The 23,602-nt window shown below is 51.2% G+C and overlaps 4 protein-coding genes across 4 annotated transcripts; 1 reads left to right on the forward strand and 3 right to left on the reverse strand.

Moving 5' to 3' along the window:
* Nucleotides 1-5,646: 5,646 nt before the first annotated feature.
* Nucleotides 5,647-6,555, forward strand: CkaCkLH20_04702 (uncharacterized protein; the record flags this gene model as incomplete). The annotated part of the gene is made up of 1 exon (XM_038887421.1): nucleotides 5,647-6,555. The coding sequence occupies one exon, from the start codon at nucleotides 5,647-5,649 to the stop codon at nucleotides 6,553-6,555; it is 909 nt and encodes a 302-aa protein (XP_038747028.1).
* A 5,725-nt stretch (nucleotides 6,556-12,280) lies between these two features.
* Nucleotides 12,281-13,103, reverse strand: CkaCkLH20_04703 (glycosyl hydrolase family 61; the record flags this gene model as incomplete). The annotated part of the gene is made up of 2 exons (XM_038887422.1): nucleotides 12,281-12,371; nucleotides 12,427-13,103. 2 exons carry the CDS (start codon nucleotides 13,101-13,103, stop codon nucleotides 12,281-12,283), a joined length of 768 nt encoding a protein of 255 aa, XP_038747029.1.
* A 4,452-nt stretch (nucleotides 13,104-17,555) lies between these two features.
* CkaCkLH20_04704 (deuterolysin metalloprotease) lies at nucleotides 17,556-19,133 on the reverse strand (the record flags this gene model as incomplete). Its single annotated transcript, XM_038887423.1, has 7 exons — nucleotides 17,556-17,674; nucleotides 17,740-17,786; nucleotides 17,906-17,994; nucleotides 18,055-18,193; nucleotides 18,250-18,350; nucleotides 18,512-18,852; nucleotides 18,908-19,133. 7 exons carry the CDS (start codon nucleotides 19,131-19,133, stop codon nucleotides 17,556-17,558), a joined length of 1,062 nt encoding a protein of 353 aa, XP_038747030.1.
* Nucleotides 19,134-21,332: 2,199 nt separating this feature from the next.
* CkaCkLH20_04705 (glycosyl hydrolase family 47) lies at nucleotides 21,333-23,129 on the reverse strand (the record flags this gene model as incomplete). The annotated part of the gene is made up of 2 exons (XM_038887424.1): nucleotides 21,333-21,452; nucleotides 21,528-23,129. 2 exons carry the CDS (start codon nucleotides 23,127-23,129, stop codon nucleotides 21,333-21,335), a joined length of 1,722 nt encoding a protein of 573 aa, XP_038747031.1.
* Between the last annotated feature and the right edge of the window lie 473 nt (nucleotides 23,130-23,602).

The following is a 23,602-nucleotide window of genomic DNA, read 5'->3' on the forward strand; positions in this document are numbered from 1 at the left end:
GTGATGGCCGGCCGTAGTAGAAATCGAAAAATCGAGAGAGCGAAACAAAAGACGAACCAAAAGAATGCAAAAGCGACCAGGCGCGGGAAACAGGGAAGTAGAAAGGCAAAAAAGGGTAATTGTAAATGAGTGACTAGATTGACTGCGGCTTGCAGGAAGAGAGATGAGGAGAAAGTGGGAGTGCGGCACAGCGGCAATATGCGAAGAAGGGAAGGGAAACCCAGTTGAGTCTAGTCCAGCAACCACAAGGACAAGCCCCAACAGCACACACGCGCGAGGCAAAGGCAGAGACAAGAAAAGAACAAGCACAGCAAAAGCAGGGCAGGCAAGCAGAAGAGAGACCCAAGTTCCTCTTCTTCCAACATGAGATTCTAGACTTGGCGGGACCCCGCGAAGGCGACGACTCCTGGAAATATATGAAGTCGCCGGGGTCACAGACATTAGTCTGCGTCTTGCTCCACCAACACACGCCAGCGCCATCGGGTGATTGGCCATATGGGTGAAGGTGCTTCCCGGTCAAGTACAGGACAGGCGTGGGAAACACACGAACGGTACTTTGTTCTCGTCGGGTCTGGTCGTGGTGTCTGTTGCCAAGGACGCTTATGCGGTCACCTCGATGGGCTGAACCACACCTTCTTCTCGTCTTCCTCGGACGGCGAGGCACCAGTCGGGCAGGTGTGTGCCACTATCCGTACAACTCCATGCTACGCTGCGGCGGAAGTACTCAATCCACTGATGATAGCCCTGCACTGCGTGTTGTGCGAATGGCGCAGCCACCGAACGGCGTTGGCACATACATCATGTATCCGTACGGCGATACGGTAGAGACACAGATTGAGGCTTGTCCTACACGAGGTGCTGGACGAGAAGAGGCGGTGGTGCTACTCGGTGAAACCTGACTGTTACAGGGAGCGACCGATTGTCGTTCTGTTCCTCATCCTCCATGACTAGCAATGGTCACCGTCGAACCCGAGTCAAGAGCTTCTATCTGGGGAAGCAAACGGGCTGTGCAGAGCTCCAGAGTCTTGAGAGCGTTTCTGCCCACATCCACAACACCACACCAAAAAGGCCATCACCAGCAGAGCGTGCGCGAGCGCTCAACTCCTCACAGCTAGCAAGGAGGAATTGTTTGACTTGTGGTTTCAAGCGGATGGGCTTGGCGTCACCATTTCTGGAGTCTTGGTCCGCCCAGCGATGCCATCGACTCCCCGCTTTTACCTGGATTTCCGGGAGGACTGTCGACTCATGTTGGACGATATAGATGAGACATGCGATCCATGTCCCGGGGAGCGCAGCTGGTCCACCCACCTCCGTATCCCGGCAGATCGTTTCTCTCGAGTCCACCGACCCGTACGGCTTCTAAACTGAGTAACGGGATTGGGCTCTGGCGCGGCCTCCTGTGGGTGCGTGACCAACCTTGCAGCCTCTATATGTGGTGTACGGCTGGCTTCCGCGAGAAAGTGCACACGATCCTCGACTCCATCCCCGCCAGTGGCATCACTTGGTTGGTGTGCCCAGACTGCACGTAAGTGCATCGTCAATCCGGGCATGGGATCGGGAGAGGGAGGGGAGGGGGGCGAAAAGAGCGACGAGATATGGCTAGATGGACATGGGGGCTTTCATCATTCTTGCCGCGATTTCGGGAGGCCAGGCCAGGGTGGTTGGTTGATATGAACATGAACCAGGACAGGACAGACTTTGAACTTCCCATCAATTCCAACAAGTGTGGCGCATCCGTAAAAGTCACAACGTTGGGTTGCACCGGGCTACCTTTTCCCTCTCGCTATAACCCCGGTATAGGGGGCTGACTTATTCCTCCAATCCATGGCACAAGTTTTTTCCCATTTCCCACATCCCGGGTCTATACTAACCTGAATCCTCCGTGCGGCCACGTGGAATTGTGCAAGAAAATCCAGCAGAGACGAACCGTGAACACGCCCCTTCAGTGTTCCAGAAGCCGCTCCGGCTTGTATTGGGCTGACGACGGGTGCCAGCGTCGCAATGTTGCGACCGTCACCGTCGGACAAGGCGCAAGGCGAAGCAGGTTCGTGTCGTGTTTTTGGTCGTCCGCCGTCGTTGCCGTCCGGCACCGTTCCTTTTCGTCTATCTTCGCTTCTTTCCCGGCGGGCTGTCAGCTGTCCGCGTGCCGTCCCATCCTACGCTTTCTTTTTTGACACTTTTGATGTGACCGAACTTTGCAGCCAGGGGAGGGGGCACGAGTGCTCCCCGGCAAACCCGCGCCAATCGAGTCCGAGGTGCCAATCAGAAACACCCCCTTCTCCGACTTTTATGATGTTTGCTTGTTCGATCTGCGAGTTTCTATCCAAGACCGGCCGACCGTTACAACTTACGTCTTGTGGTTGACGTGTTTCTTCCAAATCCGAACGTTGCCTCCGGGCCCCCTTCTCGTTGGTTCGTGTCGTGTTTGTGGCCCATGATTCGGCCGAATGTTCAAACATTGACGCCGGTTCAAGCGGGGGGTCGGACATTTATTCCTCTGACATGTGTCTGTTATCGCCCTAAGGCTAGTGGCTCCCCCCCGAGTATCAGGACAATGGGAAAAGAGGAGAACGCTCGGGAGTTTTTCGTTCGTTGTCATTCCATTTGTTTATTGCTTTTTTCCTCTTCCGTACGATTTTTACTTCGGTCTTCCTTGGTCATTGGCCCCTGATGCGCAGAACCGGTAGTGTTCTGGCCCCGATCGGAGGCCCGAAAGTGCCCGCGCGGTAGCAATATTTCATATAAGTTCAATATCGCCGCCTGCCGTCCAAAGCGGGCCTCACGACGGATGCGGGAGGGCTCGGCCATTCCCAGGTGATCTTGGCGGCTCAGGTATGAATCGTGGAAAGGGTCACGTTGCAACTCGTTGCGACTCCTCGAGAGGAGAACGCAAAGCCCCAGGTTGCAACATGTATGGGTCGAGCTGTCAACAGCAAACATCGCGTAGGCCAGCCGGGCAGAAACCACGTTTTGTCTGAGCCAGAAAAGCAAAAGCTAAACGTTGTCGAAAAAAGTTGTTTTCTTCGGCGACCGGGACCTCAGGAGATCAGCGAGGAGGCCCGACTGGAGACCTCCGAACTCCAACCACGTGTGGGAAAACACCCTAGCACCTAAGCGGAATACGCGGTGGAGAAATCGGGCGCGAAGAGAAAAAAAAAACCCTCCAGGCCGGCCAGGCCCACGATGATGTTTCGGTTTCGCGAGATTCCAGGAGTACGGATACGTATGGGCTGGGTTGTTGGAACGGAAATTGATGGGCTCTGCGGGAAGTCCCAGAAAGTGGCTCTCTCTGCTAGTTTCTCTGACGCCACGCGAAAGAAGAGGACCTCTCACGACGCAAATTACACCTATAATTGACCATATATCACAGCCCTTTTTTTCCCTTTCCCTCGCTCCATTTTCGACGGCACCGAGCAACCGAGGTCGTACGGACGGAACATGCACCGGCACCGTACCAGACGATAGGCGAGAAAAGGCTCGTCACCCTGTGACGCAACGGAAAGGAACTGGCGTTGTGTTCTTTTGTTGGTGTCGCTCCGTGCCGGAGATGCCTGCCCGAAGGACGTGTCGTCTCCGGATAAGCGCAATTGTCCGCTGCGCAGTCGGCCGAGCCTCTCTCCTGGCGTGGGATGTGTGTGTGTGTGTGTGAGGTGTTTTTAGTGCGAGTCCGAAGTCGACAAGTGACAGAAAAAGAAGAGAAATGACCGGCGCGGCTTGGCCACAACGGACGCGAAGCAACTCATCCGCCTGGGGGAATGAGCTTATGCCTTCTAGTGCCAGTCCTTGGCCTCTCTTCCCCGGAGAAACTAACGGGTCCCTCGCCGGTCGAGGAAAAGCTCGTCGCGCTATCCAGCCACTTTGGCTTCTCTGCAGGCGACGATCTCTTTGGGCGACTGGGAAAACCGCTATCGAATTTTCAAGTTCGAAGCATTTTGATGGTGGTCACATGGACGCGGCACTGGTCAGTGGGACTGTTCGGTGGGTTGCTTCTAGAGTCCTTTCGTCTCTATTTCCGCCTCTAATCGAGGACGCGGAGGCCGTCGAGGCGCGATGAGGTGAGCTGGAGATTAGCATCTGGTGCAATTAAACCAACAATCATGGCTTGATGCGAGTCGAAAAGGGTGTGTTACTTTGACCACCAAATATGCATTGCCGTTCATATGCCGATGCAGAACCTCAATTACTAAAGATTGCTAACGTCTCGTCCGCATATGCCATCGTCACGCGGTTGATCTTGGGTGACTACAGAATGCTCATCGACGTGCGAGTCTTCCGGGGCGAAATCATCAGCCTTGAGGGTGAGATTGGCGGCAAACACTCTTCCGCCAATAGGGGCAGAGGCAGGGGGGGATCAAGAGCGGAGGAATAATCCAGCCACATTATCGAGGGATCTTGGAACCGGGGGTGGTGTGACGGAACGGAGGAGCCCGCAGTTGAGAGCGGGGTTTACCAAATCAACGATGTGATAAAATCTGAACTGACAGATGACCAGCCGGCCGCGGGTCGGGTGAAAAGTCGGCGCACCCATTACTGATTCCATATGTCATCGCATCGTGAATTCGGTTGTGAAGTTTTCAGCAGCGTGCGTTTTGGCTCTCAAAGTCTCAAACCACTGCACTGGGACAGAGAAATATGCGAGTAATTTACCGCGGGGCTGATCTTAGTTGCTTCTGGACTCGAGCTTGAATCGTGTCACCGCCGCTTGGGGCGCTGAGGATACCGACAGACGGGCACACGGGCTCCCCGCGATGCTGATCTCTAAAAGTCCAATTACGTGCATGGAGCTTCGATCGCCGGCGGGGAACTTTCAATAGTTCGAAAGCTTGAACTATATCATTTTCGGCGAGAGATCGATATCATGGCGATGAGCAAGATTGCGGATCTTCATTACTTGCGTACTTGCGCCCGTAATTTCGGGACACAGCCGTAAAAATGAGTCAGTTTGGATGTAGTTCTCTTTGAGAGTTGAGACATTGGTAAAGGCACTTGAAGGATGTCCCTCGCTCTGCTCAAATGAATTCCTTCGAGATCTACCATGAGAGATAGGAAATTGTGATACATGTGATGGCCGGCCTCATCGGGGAGATATGAAAATAGCTTTGCGCTGATTGGGTTGATAACTCCAAACCTCATGCCAGGAAATCCTGGAGTTGCTAAATCAGAAGACAAACTCATTGAGCCTCAGAGCAAATCCCGGCGTTAGCGGTCGATCACAATACTCAAAACTCTATTCAACGAGTAATCTTAATTGCTTCTCATCATGCAACCGGCAACATCCAGGCTATTGTTGTTGATTTGTTTTATCACAAAGGGGAAAGAAAGACAGCTTTGAAAGCAGATTTGGTTGAATACGTGCAGTCTTGATTTCTGCTCAATGACTTCTGATACTCGAAATTGGAAGGAACTCTACGGTCTTACTTCACTGCCATCAAGAGATTCCACCACGCAACCATGTATATGTGAAGCTGAATTGACAAGAGCTTCATCCCAACTTCAACTCCAGTCCGAGCAAATGTCAGTGACCATGCAAAGCTTATTCAACGGCATCCCACCGGCGATTTACCGATCGATCCGAACTCTAAACCACACAGGCCCGACTCTGTATCAAACTTCAACCTCATCCCACCTCAGTCGAGGTCGTTGAAAATGGCTCCGGACTCTCAGAACGACGACGGCCCGATTCTTTTCAAGCCAGATACGATCCCGCCTCACGCATTCCCTCAGCATGAAGACCTGAAGCAATGCGTCGACAACATACCTCGCTACCTCTTCAGGGTCACGAGTCCGCAAAGCGCCGGCGCGACCAGCGTCACCGAAGTCTGCTCGCGAGCCTGGCTCAACAACGCCAGCGACAGAAATCAAGACTTGTTCGCCTACTCCGAGGACTTCTCTCCGAGTCTCATCGCGCAGAAGCTCGAAGACCACCTCCTCTGCATGCTCAAGTTCGACTCCAACCTCGTTTCGTGGACGAGCTCGCTGCTCTTTGCACTTCACTACGCCGTGTACCGACACTATCTGGGTGAACGTCTCGAGGATTTGTCGCTGTTGGTGGTGGATACGACTCAGTTCCAAAGGGGCACTATCATCCGAGACCACTTGGCCATCAAGGCCTTTGAGAGTTACTCGGTGCTGCCTGCTGATGGAGACGGACTCAAGATTCTGCACAAGTGGAGGAACGGCCATGCTTATTTCGGCGAGTACCTCTCGCAAGGAAGACTGCCCTTGGACCCGAAGTACTGCGCCCAAGTTACCATGCAAAAGCTTCACGAGGAAGGGCTCGTCAGCCTCTACCCTTCCATCTGGTATCGCGATCTTCCAGCGACATGGTGCGGGGCTTTGCTCGTCCTGAGAGCAGAAGTCAGCTCGGCATCAAGAAGAATGGAAGAGAGAGATGTTTTGCGGGCGATGAATCTTGCAAAGACATTTCCGTGCCGGGACTTTCATCTGCCCATGACATTCATGTTTCTCAGCCTCTGCCCCCGTAACATTGACGATAGCTTCTCGTTGCTCCTGCAGGAATCCATGCTCGAATCGGACGAGTTCTCAAGTAAGTGACACGTTCCTCTTTGTTGGGTTTCCAACTAACGAGCAAGCAGTATTAGAGATCGATATGAATTGTTTGATTTCACTCGCAGACTCGCAGAAGTGGAATCCATTTTCTCCAGAAATTGATAGATATCACGAGCTTTTACGGATAGCTGCTGGACTACACAGAGTCACAACAAGTGCATAAGAAGAAATATGATACGTTGAAATGACGTTGCGTACATGTAAGCAAAGATGCGAGACTATGCAATTCAAACAAGCTGGTTCATTCGCAGTCGTCTATGAACGTTTACGATTTCCAAATGGCTTACTTAGAATACAAACATGGACGGATCGCACAAACGCCGTTCTATTCGCAAGTTGTAGTTGCATGTGTCAAAGCTTATGTTGCCATACAGTACCAGACATCACCCCAGTGTACGTGGTCAACCTGAAAGTTTATAGAGATACGGGTGAAGTTACAAGCCATAACAAGACATTTGCAAACTAAATTGAAATCCGTTATTCTTCACGGACGAGAGTTTCTGGCCAGGCACCACACGTCCTAGAACGCCACAACTAGCTGCAATGAGAGACATGATACCAGTACTGGACTTGTTATCGTGTCACTTGAAGCTGCCATGGCCAGACCAAAAAGAACAGCCGCAACCGTGATTCCTAAAACTACAAACATGTTCCACATCTTTCGTTTCATAGAAACAGGAAAGCGCATGATGTGAATCCGGAAATAAATATACGAATGAACAAACCAAGGCGACGCAGCAAGTGTCTTTGCTGCAGCCACTAAATGGTTCAAGTTGTAGGGCCGCCTCAAGCTCAATGCAGTTGACACTAGTAATCGGGTTGCCGGAAGAAGTAAAAGCGTAACTATGATGAATGGCCCGCTCAAGATGATAATCAAAGACATGCCCCAGACTTTCTCGTAAGCAGAAGAGCTCTCCAGAAGCAAAATTTCTGTTTCGTTCTTGAGTCTTTCTTGAGTTTCTCTAGCGCTGGCTATGCCATTTAATTCATTTCTTGGCTGGGAGAGTGTCAACGGGAAGCTCGGGACTGCTTTACGAATTACCAGAGTCAGCTGCGATCCTCAAGTTGTTTATATCACCCGAGACATGATATACATAGATTAAGCGTACTTGTTGTTGCCCCGTTACTTGACGTTTGGAGGGGTGATGATGATACCCGTTGAAGTTCCAAGTCGTTTGATTGCGCGACTGCACCGTTTGGGTGCTGAACATGTAAAAGTGCTTCGGGAGCAATAACAGTAGGTCTGTGAGTGCTCTCTAGATGAACTTTTCCAAAGTGAGTAAGTTTTCAATGTAGCTAAAGTTGGGTTTTTACTGACGTGGTCGAGACGCAGGAAAATTGAGAATGTCGAAAGTAGGGCTTAGAAGGTATTTGGTGTCCATGTTGGGAAGGAGCCAAATGAATAGCAGCTCCAATATGGGTGGTAATGATGATAGTAGTAGAACGAGAGGAAGGACTTGTCCAAAAGTCCACTCATTTTCATCGAAATCGTCGGTATCAACGAGTTTCTTGTCTGCGTTGATAGTCAGAGTGCCCCATGTAGCAGATAAGAGCACAGAAAAGACCTGTTGAAGTAATGTGACTCGTTAGAATGGCTCCAGATCCGTTACGGTACAGATATTGGAAGCTTACCTCGGCGAACATAGAAGTATAGAGGTGCAGAAACAACCTCAAGGTACAGTATAATGAAGCTTGAAAGGGGAGCAAAATCAATATCGAGATTCGTGCGCTCCTAGACTTGACCTTTTCTAGCTTCCGTCTCCATTTGGCCATCAAGGCCGCGTATCCATGATCAAGCCCATCCTGAACCTGGTGGGAAATGAGTCTAGTGGGACCCTCAAACAGCTTGATGGATCTGATAAGGTAACCATATGCCAGGAGCAGTAGGGAAGAAATCATAGACACATATGCGTGGCTTGACTTCTGCATGCTGCCCTTAAAGAAACATGCAGCTGGTGATCGATAAAGCATGCCAACTTCTCCATGATCTTCTTCAAGCCCACCAAAAGAATACGTGATATCCTTAGTGACCCAAACATATCTCATCTCGGTAGAATCGAGGTTGTCGAACGAGACGTTAGGATGCAACAGTGGTTTGCCTGACATGGTACAGGTCTTAGGACCAATCGCGCCAATCTCGAGCAATTCCGATTTCAACCTTCTCGAACCCCAGGCATTGCCAGTCAAGTAAAATTGAGCTTCTTTTGTCTCAAAGTCATCGCAACTTTGAGGGTATAAAGCTTGTCCCAAGTCAATAGATCGGGAGAACTGAATCACATCGCCGAGGAATTCGAAGTGGCCAGTGGGAATGAGCCCAACAAAGAGGAGAATGAGGAGGAAGAGCATTAGTATAAGACGACACGTACGCCCTATTGGATGTTTCGAAAGGTAGCTTCTTAAAAATGTGAGGGCTGAAAGATGGGTTACGCTTGAGAACCAAGCTAGAGATAATACCATTTTCCAATGATATGCGCTTAGGCCTTCCTTGTGTTTCAGAGACCAGTAACCGCTCACAAGGATTGAGATACCTGTGATCAACTGGGAGTCTGCAAGGGATAGAATGCACTTGAAACGTGTGAGCACGCACTTAGGATCACCTCGAGAACTTGAGCCGGAAAGGTGGATCTTGGGCGGGCAAAACTAACCTTCTGAAACGCTTTGTGAACTAGATCTCCATTGAAACTGCTGCGCATGCGTACATATCGTGCATACTTAACCAGTAGCACATCGAGAGGGTTCGGGCTGTACGAAGATGTCGGGTTGCTTTGGTCGAGGCTTTCCCCGAAAGGATCTGCTTGGGGATCGAAAGCGAAGATGTAGTACGCAACGAGAATCAAGACGGTCAGCCACGCGCTGATGACGAATCCAAGCACGACCTAGAGTACACTTGTGAGTTTTGACGCTGAAGTTTTCATGTTCAGTTTTTGCTGATTGTGTTCTTACCCCTAGTCCTGAAATATCACTATATGGCTCAAGAGGATCTGGAATTTGGCGGCACTGGTCGTAAGAGAAACCCATGGTGGCATTTGGACAGTCTGTTTCGTGTAACAAGAATGTGAAGAACAAAGAACAGATTTTGCGCACGCGGCAGATCTTCATGACTTTAAGTCAACTTTCGCGTCAGCGCGTCTGACTTTGTGATACATTACACGTAGCCGATCCAAGCTGCCAAGGTCGTTCCTCTATTGTCTTGCTCTGAGGGTGAGACATGAAGACGGTAAACGTATCTCGGCTAGCGTCAGTCATTCAAACTTGAACACTGGCTTTCCTGTTGGCAATTTTCACACCAATGTCTTGCTTTTGATCTTTTTGCATATTGTCCATCGGTTATGGTCAAACAACTGTGATTGAAGCTCCCGATATCCCGCCCGACATCCCAGTCATTGGAGTGTAGAAGTCATAGTCAACGGTAGTTTCTCCATTACTTATCCTTTCATGCATAGAATGTAAGAACCTACCCAATGGAATTGAATAAGTGAAATATTGATAACAACAATCTTACTATCAGGCGGTCACCGCTCCTACATTTACCTTCCAATTTGGACAGTAACATTGGCTAACTATAATCTCATTCCTTCAAACAGTTATGTGGGAGACTAGTGAATGTTTAGTTACTACCTTTCTGAAAGGCACAAACGCTTGTAGTGGCTGAGCTTTTGCTGTGTTCCTGACTTCAGGTTGGGTGACAGAAAACGAATACATCTGAAAATACTTGCTGTTAACTAGTCAAATGGGTACCTTACCCGGCAACTCAACAACATGGAATTGCTAGATTAGATACATCCACCTGTCTCCTCTTCTCTTGCGACATGCTCGGAAAAGTCTCCGCTGTGGCTGTCTTTTCATCTCCGTGACGTTCCGGGCACAGCACATCTCAGACCCGCCTATCAGTGTCCTTCCATGGCCTGGATCAACAACAAGACGCTTTATGGTTCACTGTCAAGATGTCATGGTGCAACGATTAACAGACATACATGCTGAAATCAATCTCATTCGTTCACGTAGACATTGTGTCTCAAGGCCTAGTCTAAGCACCTAGATTCTGCTATCAAGTTTTTCCTAGGGTGATTTAGGAAATGAAAAGTCAGTGTTGGAACTTGTAACATATCACATCTCGACAATTTGACATTCTGTTCAGCTGGTCTCTTGATTCTTCCGTAGATATCCCGAGTCTCATTCAACGGGCACTGGGGTTTCCCTGATCAAGCGTCTACTCGTCAGTGATTGTAGGTGGATGGAACTATGATAGCGACACCACCACTCTTAATCTTATTCTTTATGGGTCTTACTTAACAACCCGCCCTCTCGCGGAAATTCTAGGTTGTTCGGTCCAGTGATTGCGGAAGGGACGTCATAGTTGGTACTTGAAAACATCGGCCCGAGGAGATTAGACAAAGGACGCCCAGCCAACTTGGTCAATTAATCTAGATTATTGCAACTCTTAGTTCGACTCTCGATGACTGTCCGACTGTTAGTGGGTGATTTAGTCACAGCAACCCGACAAATGTGTTCCCTACTAGCACTCTTCTCGCAATACTGTAAACGGAACTATGAGACATTGTGTTGGGAACAATGACCGAGCATTCGGTGGGACGTGGGAGCCTTGATCGTGCTATCGCCGTCCCGCCAAGCTTCAATTTGACAAGTTGACCTACTGTTAAATGCGGCCAGTTTCGCGTACTTCATATGTTTAACGCTTACTAGAAAAACTCCGCGCGATAATCACCATCGCATGAATCTCCTCAGAGCGTGAGCTGTGGCTGTGAACAAGTCATCCGCTGCGCCGTGCCCCTCCGGCATTTCAACTGCCTGCATCATCCCGGTCAAAATCGATTACGTGCAGACGCTTCAAAAGCAATGCGCGATCGGCGCGCCAAGCCTTACAGTTCCACCTGCTCACCAATAGCAAGATCTCTATACGCCAGTGGAGACCCGTTCAACGTGGAATACCGGGATGAAGCTGATGTTGTAACAGGAACGCCAGCTTGCGCGCCAGTCGTTTTTTTGCGGTTTCATGGAAATTGGGCAGCTTTTCCCCCCTCCCTTGTGACTGGGTCTCAGGGGAAAACGGATGGACGACAAACAGGAAAGATGCCAGGAGATGAGTTTTTACACGGTCTTGACGCATCGAATGACTGGTTTGTGTTTGCCTGCCGCCGACTCGGGTTAAAACATGCACTGGCGCAGTATGGCCAAGTTCCAAGCTTTCTAGCAACTAATCCCGAAGCTCATAAATTGCATGTCGGGATTTCATTTCCATTGATACAAATGCCGGGTGACAACTCACCGGCCGGGAAATCGGGACCATCGCCGAGACACTAAAAAATCTCCCTTTGCGCCATCAAGATTGCAGTAGTTTCAAGAGAATGAACAACACAGGTGGGGTCAGAGCATTTCAAATTGATGCATCTAAGACTGTATATACACTGACGATGCTTTGTAAAACGGGTTGCCTCCAGCCGAAGCTCATTTCCAGGTCAAAAAGCGCCTAGGAAAGATCGTCGAGGCGAACGGATGTACAGTGAATATGAAAAAGTCCACACGATCATGCAAAGCGCAGATCGTGAGGACATTCGAAGCATTCCCTCCAGGGAACTCAACTCCTCAATGGATCGCAATCCGACAGGCCTGCCGTCTGTCTTTGCGGTGAACTTCTCTCCCACACAACGCACCGGTGCGCTTTTTGATGCTGTTGTTGTTGAGAAACCATTTAGTTGACAATGGTCATGTCGCGAGCGTGGCTGCGGCGCTTCTTGGCGGAGTAGACGGCGGGGCCGGGGATGGAGTAGTCGGTCTTGCCGCTGTCGTAGGCGTTAGCATAGTATTCACATATTCAAAGGCTGAGTTGATATTTACCTGTAGATGTCGAAGATGACACCGGCGTCCTTGGCGGTGTAGAGGCTGGTGCCGGCAACACCGGTGGGGTTGGCAGAGCCACCGCCAGTGACCTCGAGGTTGATGCACTGGGGGTAGAACTGGGCGCCGTTCTCCTGGCCAGCGGAGTGAAGGGCCAGGATCTCGTGGCGGAGAACGTAGTTGCCAGCGGCGACGTCACCGGGGATCGTGATGTCCCAGTTGAGGTTGTTCTCGAGCAACTTCTCAGCAGCCCACTTGCCGCCGCTCAGACCCTGCTCAGCGACCTTGAAGAACTTCAGGTCAGCCTTGGTGGCCTTGGTGCAGTCGCCGGAGCACTTGGCGAGGTAGTCCATGATGGGGCCCTTGTGGGAGTCGGGCCAGGTGTTCCACTTGACGGTGACCTTCTCACCGGCGGCGACCTTGATGGAGCTGGTACCGGGGGTAGCACCGCGGTGGCAGATGATGTCGGCATCGCCAGTGGCGTCAGGGGCGACGAAGCCAAGGTCGGTGTTGGTGGCAGCCCAGCCGGGGGTGACGGGCTTCTCGCTGGCGTAGGGGTAGCTGGAAGGGTTGAGACCGTCGACGGTGGAGCCGCCGGCGGTGATCTTCTCAACGTAGCCGTGGGCAGAGACGGCGGTGGCGCCAACAAGGGCAGCGAGGAAAGCCTTGGAGTACATGTTGATGGTGGTTGTGGGTGGGTGTGGTTGGAAACGGTTTGTTCGTGGTGGTGAAAAGAACGGATGAAAAGCTCACAGAGCAAAGAGTGAATTGGGTTCAAAGAAGGAAGGGTATGAGCTGGAGAGCAATGCAGGTGAAGTGAAGGACGAAGTGGGATGCTTGGGAAAGAGAAAGCCGTTGAGATGGCAGAGCAGACGACTTGTCTTATACTCAAGTCCAACTGCCCAGACAACAGTTCAGACGCCGGGCTTCCCACATCGTGGAGTCAAGGACCGCAATCCCGTCTCCATTCCTCCTGAGTGCTGACTCCTGAGTCCCAGACACGTCCATCTGACCCAGACAAGGCCATCTCCCGTAGAAGGAAGTTGAAGTCTTGGCGGACGCGAGGTCGGAGTGCCTCCGTCCGTAGGCGATTGTTCGGGTCCCAGCAGACGACCGACAGACATTGGACGGAGGAGTCGAGAGCGGAGCGCCGGGGGCATGCCACATGGACCATATCAATCTATTTCGCACGGGGGATGGTGGAGAAGAAAGTCTCGGCGCGATCGGCGGTTCGGGTCCGGGGTTGTGGTTGGATGGCTGGACGGAATGGCAGCGCGGCCACCCACGGGTTGCGGGAGCAAAAACACTGCCCATGGGCCGAATCATGACCAAAGCCCGTGGCCGAAGACCATTCAGGCATTTCTGAATGGATCCTGGGATTCCTGAATGCGTGCCAGCATGAGACCAAGCCGGCAGACGGGTTCACCTACCGGTCGGTCGCATGGTCAACCCCTCGACGATTCAAGTTGAACGTTGATTGACGCCATGTCCCGACGGCGGTCCCGACCAGCGGCAATCGAAACTTAAGGAGGCGCCTCATCTATACTTCCAAACCTTGAACTCATCTATCAGAGTCGTACGGTGTCGTAACGTTATGCTGGCATATGAGGCTGATCGGTGATGTTTCGTTAGCACGAATTGATTCGTAACGATCCAAGTGCCATTGGTACAGCAGGCAATCTGGCAGTTGAGATTCCGGGAGAGCGAAAGCAACGGAAAATCCGGGGGCTTCCGAGAGATCGGCACTCACGACTGCATGACGCATTGGACGGGACCGGGGCGCGAAGCCGAATCGAGTTATCTCCTCGCGGGCCTATTACTCCGTCTGGCCCCTTTTGGTGAAGGGCTGTGAGAACCTGGGCAAGACGACAAGGCCGATGGCATCGAAGCAGTGGAAACCGCAATCTTCGAAAACCAGGTTGTCAAAACTGGGATCACGTTTACGTCCGTTGAGTGGCGTTTTTCATGACAGCTACATGGGACAACGTCAGCAACTCACAGGCGACAAGTCGACGCGAACGCGAGCCACAAAATCGGCAGGTCCTGAAACAGGATGGCTGCAGGCATCTCCTGGCCGAGTTGAGTCGAGCCGAGCAACGGGAGTGCTCAACTTTAATTAATGTTATTCTTAGGTTAGCAAATATACCCTTCGATCCCTGCTCTAGCAATCAATCCGGAAGCAAGCGAGTGGGTGGCCACAGCTCCAGCCCCAATTCCAGATGAAAAGGGATGAAACAAAAGCGGCGAAAGCAAACAGGAGTCCTCTTGAAAAAAATGATGCCAGCACAGAGTTCATTCGATGCGTTATGCTTAAAAATTCGGTCGTGGAGATTTATACAGCAAATTTTGAACTTTGATCTTATTCATTCGTCAATGTCATCGACTCCGCCTTACCGCCCCATTGCGAGTGTGGCTTTTCAGAGCACTCGGGCCATCTGGTAGATATCGGCCATGCACAACTTCCAAGCCACAGCCGTTTCGATTTGTAAAAGCCGGGCTTTCCGTCTGGTTCGGGTTCGGGCGGGGTTGAAGTCAGCCCTTCGGGGGTCAAGAAGACATCATCCGATGTTGAACTTCAGCCCTGGTGGACAACCGTCCCATCTGTTGTGGGAACACGAACTCAGCTCTCGTCAGGGAGAGAAGGGACGGTCGTAAGAAGGCGAAATAGACGAGAGATAGACATGGGCAACTCGAATCAGTTTTGCCTGTTGACGGTGAGTCCGGTCGCTTGAAGCGCCTGGATTTTGGCCAAGTTCGCCTCGAAAGGACAGGAGGCCAGCGAAAAACAAATCCAATGGCGCGATGCAACATCGCGAGACGATCCACAGAGATGCAGGACGGAACTCTCTTTTAACCACAGTGGTATCTGGTCAGATGAGCGAAAGGCGAGGCCTCAGTAGATTCTCTCGCTCTTTTCAGTTAGAATTAGCCAAGCCAATGCTAAGGCTGAAACGTTTGGCTCAGTTGGAGATTCGATGCGACGATAGACACGAGGTCATGTTTGGACGAGTCATTCGCAAAGTGCCAAGTGCAAGGTTGGCTGTCACACTGACTTAGTGAGCTTTTCCGACCGAGTTAGGTTGTCACTGGACTCTCCGTTCTCCATTCTGTCTTTCTACGTCGGGGATAATACGGTTGATGACACGTAGATATGGCGAGATGTTCGATAGAGCGAAACATAAGCATAAAGGTTGCTGCCTTGTACTGCGTCGCGTATTGCAAATGTACCTAGTTATTGATAGCACATAGAATACAATACAAAGCCAGCGGCTACCAACACCTATTATGAACACTCAGAAGCTATGGCTGTCTTCCGTCTTCCAAGGTTCGCACGCCAAACCATGATAATGTCCATGACCCTACCCAGAGATTACAAAGTACACTGGGGTTGATTCATGCCATCAGGAAGCTATAGATGATGAAGGAGAAATTAGAAACGCACTGAACTCTGCAGATGAACTTTATGTAGCAATAGCGGTGTAGGTGGCTGAGTTTAGTCTCACTTGCACAAGACGTAAGAGCCTCGAGAAGATAGTCTCAGCTTATCTACATAGACATCTTGACTGCTGACATCAGGGTGCTACATCACTGCCTCTATGACCTTTTGAGATACTCCCTCATTTATTAAACTTTCACATGGTCATCCACAGTGTTTTCTGTCCCTTAAATGCCCTGCTAGCGCCATAACTTGGAGGCCGACTATCCAAGTGACGAGGGATGCAGGGCCAGCCCAACAGGCAACGGACATCATCCAAACTGAAAGATCATGACTTAACTCACAAGAAGAGCTTCACCAACTCGACGGGTCTCGTCCGAAATGGCGGGACCAGAGAAGCAAGATGGCACAATACACTCATAGCCCTAGTGACTTCGTCAACCAAGTCACCCCAGCATACAAACCCAACTGCTAGCTAGCCAACCAAGAAAGAAGACAATACGAGTAGTGTGAACGGTAGCCCGTACTTCCGGGAAACGGAAGATTCGGAAATCAAACTCGCTGCAAAGACCCAGAGAAATCGCCGGTCTTGGGGTAGTCGGTCTTGATGATAATCATCGACAAAGCCGCGTCCTCCATAATCCAGACGAAATAAATCTTTAAATCAGACACGCTACGGAGACATCAGATCTCTTGACGCTCATACAGGAGTCATTGACTTTCTGACGTCTCAACCAAGACAGGGCACTTGGCAGTGTGAGCATGTCGATCTACTCCTTCGCTTTCACAATTCAATGCCCCTATGTTATATGTAGGAGACATTAACTGCCACAGAGGGTTGCTTCAGAGACAAAATTGGAGGCTTCGAAGGCTGATATGGGAAAGGACGGCCTACACGCTCTTTTATCCCGAGAGGTACGATTTCAGGTCAGGCTAGGAACTGAAGCATGCTCTGTGGTGTGAGGATATAGGTTGCAGAAATGGCAGGAATTGGAGGGTATTTACAGAAAGCGCTTAAATTTAAGCCGGATCCTGTCGCCCAGGGATTTGAGCTTGACAAGTATGAGCTCCTCATCGCCGCGCACTTCTTTCGTGCCACACAGAATCTCGATGTCACTCTCAAGAACGTGCGCAAGTTGATGAACCCCGGTACCAACAGGCCGAGAGTGTGATCAGAACCTTGACAATTTGGACTTGACTTCATAGTCAGATGAAGTTGGCTCAGATCAGGGCACAATTAACGCTCAAGTGATGAGGAAGATGACTTCAGAACAAGACGACATAAAGTTTCAGGACCTTTGGTTTACCTCTTTCATGTGGAACTTAAACAACTCCGGGAAATCTTACTAATCACCAGGAGATGGTGGACATGTCTCAAGATATTATCAAGTCAAGAAAAACATATAAACTGCAGGTAGAACGTGATTTGCATTGATTTCTACCCAAGTACACCGATAGAGAACCTCTTCGGCGCCAACGTCCCTTCGACACCGGCCCGGGACCGTCTGCCGTTAGAATCCCAAACACGTGTTTCTCAAGAATATTCACACATTCCGATGTCACTCTTTTAAACTCCCTCATCATGGATGAGAATGCATTTAGCATCCAGCGTAGATAGCTGCCATGAAACGTTAGCACTGAATCGAGAACTCATCCAGAATTTGCTCAGAACATGAAGTCATCGAGGACTCATCTACACCGCGTGAATCAAGGAAAGAAGCTTACATTGAGCGAACAGAGTGTAGGTGTCTGCATGGTTCAAGTTCTGTGCGGCGGTGAGGGAGCGAACGAAGTTGTATCCGTAACCACCGTCTGTTTCTGGTCAGTGTCGTGGTCTCATGGAAATGATGGGCTGAGTAGGAAGAGAAAGGACGTACAGTCAGAAGTGCCCCTGATTTGGGTCAGGTGGGTCATCTCGTGGAGGCTGCGTCATGGTTAGCTTCGTCCTTGGAACTCAACACTACCCCGACATCATCACGAAGGTTTCTTACATCCTGAGAAATGGTTAGCGTGATTTTGGAAGCAAAACGGGGTCAAACGTACGTAGTCTGTTGGTCCTGAGCATGGCAAGTGCCAGAAGCCGCAGTCATCGTGAAGAAGAGAGGGCAGTTGACCATGTAGCTCTGAGAAGGCTAGTTGATGGGAAGGTGATTAGCAGCCTATCCTTACATGTTGGGAACTTTGAGACGAACGAGAGTGTAGGCGATGACGCCCGAGCTGCAAGCAGGGTAGACATCAGTGCAGTACTGGCGGGAAACACCAGAGGTGGTGCTGCCGCACTCGCTGGCGATTCTGGAGAAGACGGTGGCAACGGTGTTGCGGGTGGCGGTCCTGGATTAAATGTGTTAGTATGCTTGGAGAAATAACAAAGATTGAAGGTTTCTCACGTGGAAGACTTGAAGTACTCGGTCATGCGAGCAGCAGGGCCGGAGGCGGCAGCGGAAGAGGCCGCGACAGCGAGAGAGCGGCAACGGCTAATGGCGTTGACCTAAAATAGCATAAGTTAGTTAAATATCTCAAATATTTACAATTTCGCATGCAATTCGTGGGAAGACATTGCGGAACAATGCTTGGAGCTAGGTGGAAGGAGGACGGGCATGATCCGGAGCGGAGCCGAACAGCTCCACTCCGTCTCCGAGTGAGACCCACAGTAGCGGTGCGGCGGGTGCCGGTGCAGTCGGCCTGGACGACCGTGCGCTTGGCCAAAAAGCGGGCACGGACGGCGGCAGCCTCCTCGCCGTTGACGGCGGTGTGGACGCTGTTGCTGGAGAAGGGAATAGTACCAGCCAGCTCGGTAGAGTCGGCATCGGCGTAGGAGAAAGCACCCTGGGTGACGATGTCGATCTCGCCGGCGCTGGACAGGTCATGGAGCTCGGCAGCGTCGAACTCAACCTCGACGGACTCGCCGGCACCGATGATCTGGAAAGCCTCCTCGGTCAGACCGGAAGTGGCCATCAGCAGACGGACACCGTCGAAGTCAATCTTGTTGCCTGTCAAACATCAGCATCTTGTAGGCGGAGTTCCGATATGATGGACAGCTCTTACCAGAGGCGAAAACCTCGACCTTCTCGACCGGAGCAGTGTCGAGAATGGTACCGGTCTTGAAGAGCTTGAGGGCGGAGTCACCGGTGTTGGTGAGGACGGCCTTGACACCGGAGTTGCCAACGGTCTCGAGCTTGACGTCAAGTGGGGAGGTGTCGCGCTTGGCCATGTCAACAGACACGGCGCTGGCGAGCGTGGCCAGAAGAGAAACTCCGATGGAGAACTTCATTGTGATGGCAGGGACCGAGGGGCAAGAACAGAGGCTGGTGAGGTGGTCGCGGGCTGGTGGTGAGACAGAAAAAAGCTATAATCTTGAGGTTCAGCGTCTATCTCTTTATACTCATTTCTATGTCTCGTTCGTAGTCTATATTGACAACTCTTCCGCAAAGTCCGATGTTGAAGGTGCCTACCGAATCTCCCTGATACCTGAACTAAGCAGAAAAAGGAAGATGCAATCGCGCCCAGCATGCCTAGACGGCATTGGGGTGGCATCGTGGAAGGTAGTTAGAACAGGCCTGGCCTGCCAAGGTAGCCAATATCAACACGGATAGTTGTTAAGCTCAACGCGGATAGGGACGACAGGATCTCGACCGCGTAGGTGCCAGAACGAGAAGTGCCGATCACAGCCCCGCACGGAATGACTTCCGAGTCGGTACCGAAGCTATTGTAACACCATGGAGTTGTTTATTTTAGAGCCGTTGGGCGCCGTGGCCGGATTCTTTATTATTTACGGGTGGATTCACGACGACGCCCGTCCCGGTCGGCGTTCCCACGGGGGCTTGGCTGGCGCATCGTTCTTCTCGAAAAAGAAAGCCAGCCTTCGTCAGACTCCAGAGCATTGTGATTCCACCATATCTCCATGATTTGGGGGCCTTGAATTGTAGTAGTTGGGGCTTCAGCCGGAGCCTCCCATCTGAGTCGAATTGACTTCTTCGCCCAGTTCAGCCCGCGGAGATCAGGGGTATATCATGAATCGGCAGTCGGGGCACCCTGCGATGAACCAATGGGGTTTTACCAAGACGTGTAACCGAAGTTGGATGTCAATGATGCCCAGATTTGACGCAGAGAATCAGCTTCCAATGAGACGTTGCCAAACAAGAGTTGCCAAGAACATGCCAAGTACACAAGCCGGAGACTAGCTCAAGTCTGGAAGGAGGTAAATAAGAATGAAACGTCTTTTCCTATTGCCAATGCTGTATTGCGCTTATTTTTGTGAGCCTCGGGAGGGGATCCTCACGCTGTTCAAGAGTTGGGCTTTACACCTCGCGAAGTGGTTCGAGTGATAGAGGACATCAAGTATATGGGTTGTCGTTGAAAATGAGGATAGCTCGGGTTGCATTTGCGGAGCGATATGGTAGCAGCGTTACATCGACATTTAGAGAAGTTTAACCAGAATAGGAAGCTAGAAACTGTAAGCGAGTCTAGCATGGAAGACTTAGCCGGAGCTCGTTCGCAATCGATTTCATTTGATCGAAGCTGTGAGATGCCTCAGTCAATGTCTCTTCCCACGGTACCTCACCTCAATTTTCGGCTTAACATTCAACACATCACCAAAGAGCATCGCCAACGAAAAGCGACAGCAGTTCACGATGTTCATTTTCCCACCACTTGGGCTCCATGGGCTTGAGGACCTTCCTTCTTTGGTACGGTTCAAGCAAATTAGTTCCTCGGCGCGCGGTACGAGTTGCATGAGATAGTGGTCCTCGTTTCTGATTGCCCTCTTGGCGATATGTAGAACCCTCGGCTCCCCGCAGGCAACTCCATTGCCTAGACCGCCAAGCTCAACGATGCCAAGGCTTCTCAGAGGCTTAATGTTCTGACAAGACCTTATTGCCGCGTATCCGTCTTCTTCGTAATGTCTAGGCTTGCCTCCAGGCTTGGTGCATCGGGAATTCTGTCGAAAGTAGCAGGTCCTCTTTAAGCTTCTATCTTGTGGTTCCTGGATAGATGGCTTGAGCCGCGTGGTGTGTGGATATGTGTGATATGGCGACTGGAGTGATGAACTGATTACTGAGATAAGTAAGCGCCATGATAGAGGCACTTTCCTGACACGGACATCGGCAATGTCTTGGTCAAGACCGGATGTCAGCAGGTTGCAGGAAGTGCGCCCGCTCTGGTTGACCTGATCGTTCAGTTGTGTTCTCTTGGACATTCGATATCATGGCAGTCGCAAAGCTAACACACATAAGCTGCAGTCATCAAGTCTGCCAACGCGACATGTAAGTCTTTTTACTGCATAGAATCAACGACTTTGTAACAGCTGCTGGCATTGCACTCGTGCAAACAGAAATGTCTTCCATTATCTATGACATGAGACTCATGAATTATCCAGCCTGCCAGAACCTGAACGCCTGATACCTTTCGTTCACCTTCACCACCTTGACCAATGAATAAACCTTCTTTAAAGTATGATATGCCGAAGTGAACATCACTTTGGTAGTCTAAAGGGGTGAGCCTCAGTGTTGAAGACAAAATCATCCAAACTGATGAGCTCAGGAGGCGAAAATATGAGATAAAAGTACTTCAACGTTTCAGAGAACCAGAAACTCTGCGGTAAATCGTTTGTTAGCAACTTTCAACGACTTTATGCAGTAGGTAAGGGGTATGAATGGCTGTAACGTACCTCCATAGAGTCTATCTTCTGGGTCTGATCGGGAGGTACCGTCACGTCAGCGATCGCCGAGTTGGCGAACTCAGTCTCAGTCGCCTTCAAGATCGACTGGAACATCCGCCATGCAATATCTTGCAGATCTTGCTTCCCAGTCATTCGGTATAGTAGGAACACGCTCTCGATAGCCTCGGGGCGGAGGATGTACTTGGGGTCGCGGGCGTTCTTGAAGCCTTTCTTCAGCTTTTTGTCGCCCTCTTGCTCCCACTTTCTCTCTTCCCATGGGCACTTGTCTTTCACCGAGAAGCACCCAATAAGATCGAAGATCTCCGGCATCACGCCCGCCGGCATCGCATCGTAAGCCCACGCGCAGCCGCGAGCAACCCGGTCGCCGAGGTCCACATGTTCGTCGATCGAGAAGAGTTTCCCACCCAAGCCCAGCATTCCACCGGCGAAACATGACAAATGCTGCCCTTCCGCGACGTGGTCAATCTTATCCTGGTGGACGTAGACGTCGCCCGCAAATAGGATGTTTGCGTTGTCGTTCTCGGGCAACATTGGCCGGAAAAGAATGTGTTGCTCCACGATGGCCATCGCACCGACGTACATCTTCTCGTAGGACTTATCCAGACCGCCGAGAAGAGCGTACATCTTCGGTAAGTATTCGTACAGGGAGTCCGCGAGGGCTCCTAGAGTGAAGCCGTTATCGGTATCAACCCGCTCACCGCGAAAGTCAATCATCTTCGGCCACATTCCTGGGAGCTTGGACTGAAATTGCGTGCGTTCAAGAAACCGACTGATACGGTTGACGGCATCGTAGTACTTCATGTCGCCGGTCAGTTGCGCGAGATGGGTGAATTCAAGAGAAAGGGAAGAGGGAGAGGCCGAAGGGTCGTGAGTCCCGGCATACTGAACCCCATTCTTGGCGTCATCGAAATTGAGCCAGAAGCCTGGGATGCGGTTGGGCGTATCAAATCCCATATACAACATATCTCCAAGCTCTTTTGCCTTCTCCAGAAGGGCGACCTCGCCGCTGAGGTCATATGCACTAAGAAGACCGCCCAAATGTCTGATCGTGGTCTCAAACATGTTGGCACTCTTCTCAGAGGTCTTGGCCCAGTCCATCTGGGCGGCCACCTCGGCCGCGGCGTAGAACTCTGTGTGGAATCCCATGATCCAGAGCGTGTCCAACGAGTCAACCAAAGATGCTGCCCATCCTCCAAAGGTATCTTTCCCCCCCGCGCTCACGGGGGTCAGCTCGTCCCGCATCCATGCATAACGCTTATAGCTGTCGTAGCTCTTCTTGAAGACGTCTCGGACGACTTTCTGACGCTTAGGCGCCTCGGGGTGCGGGTTCGTGACGCCGTAATCGTGCTGGATGCGGGGGAGCTTGAGCGGCTTGCCTGTCGGGAGAGGCGTGAAAGGGTCCGACACGGGATGAAATTGGCGGGCGGTCGTCCAGTTGAATGAGCTCGGTTTGAACTGGATGTTCTTCTGCGGTGCTCTCGGCGCGCTTGGCGACACGGCCAGCCAGTACGGGTTGTAGATGAGAAGCAGCAGCACGAATACGGCGAAGATGGCAATGACGAGGCGTGGTGACCGGCGAGGGAGGATCATGGCGCTGATGGATGGCACCTCAAAGAAGGCGAACCGCTAGGAGATGAGATGTCCATCTCGGGACAGCAACCGGACGGGAACATCGGTAGAAATGTAGTCGGCCAAAGTTGGCGAACTGTCAGAAGGCAGGGATGAAGGAAAGCTTGACGGAATCAATGCGAGAGGTGTACTGAGCTGAGCATCTATAATTGGTTCGTTGGCGAGGGTGGAGTAATATTTGATGCAAGGGCGCTTAGGCAACCCAATGATGGGATCAACACATAATGAGGCTTGGAGAAGCTCATGACTAACAGTTTGTGCGGCATTCTCATGATAAATTTGCTAAGGACTTGACTGTGTCACAAAAGATCAGCCTAACTCAATTTCAACGCCGCTCCCCTGCTGTCTTGTGCCCCCACCATCACCAAAGTCCCGGCACCAACATGCACCTTTCTCTTCGTGCGGATTGGTTTTCACGATAATTGTGGATGCAG

This window comes from Colletotrichum karsti (genome assembly GCF_011947395.1).
Source record: "Colletotrichum karsti strain CkLH20 chromosome Unknown Scaffold13, whole genome shotgun sequence".
NCBI lineage: Eukaryota > Fungi > Ascomycota > Sordariomycetes > Glomerellales > Glomerellaceae > Colletotrichum > Colletotrichum karsti.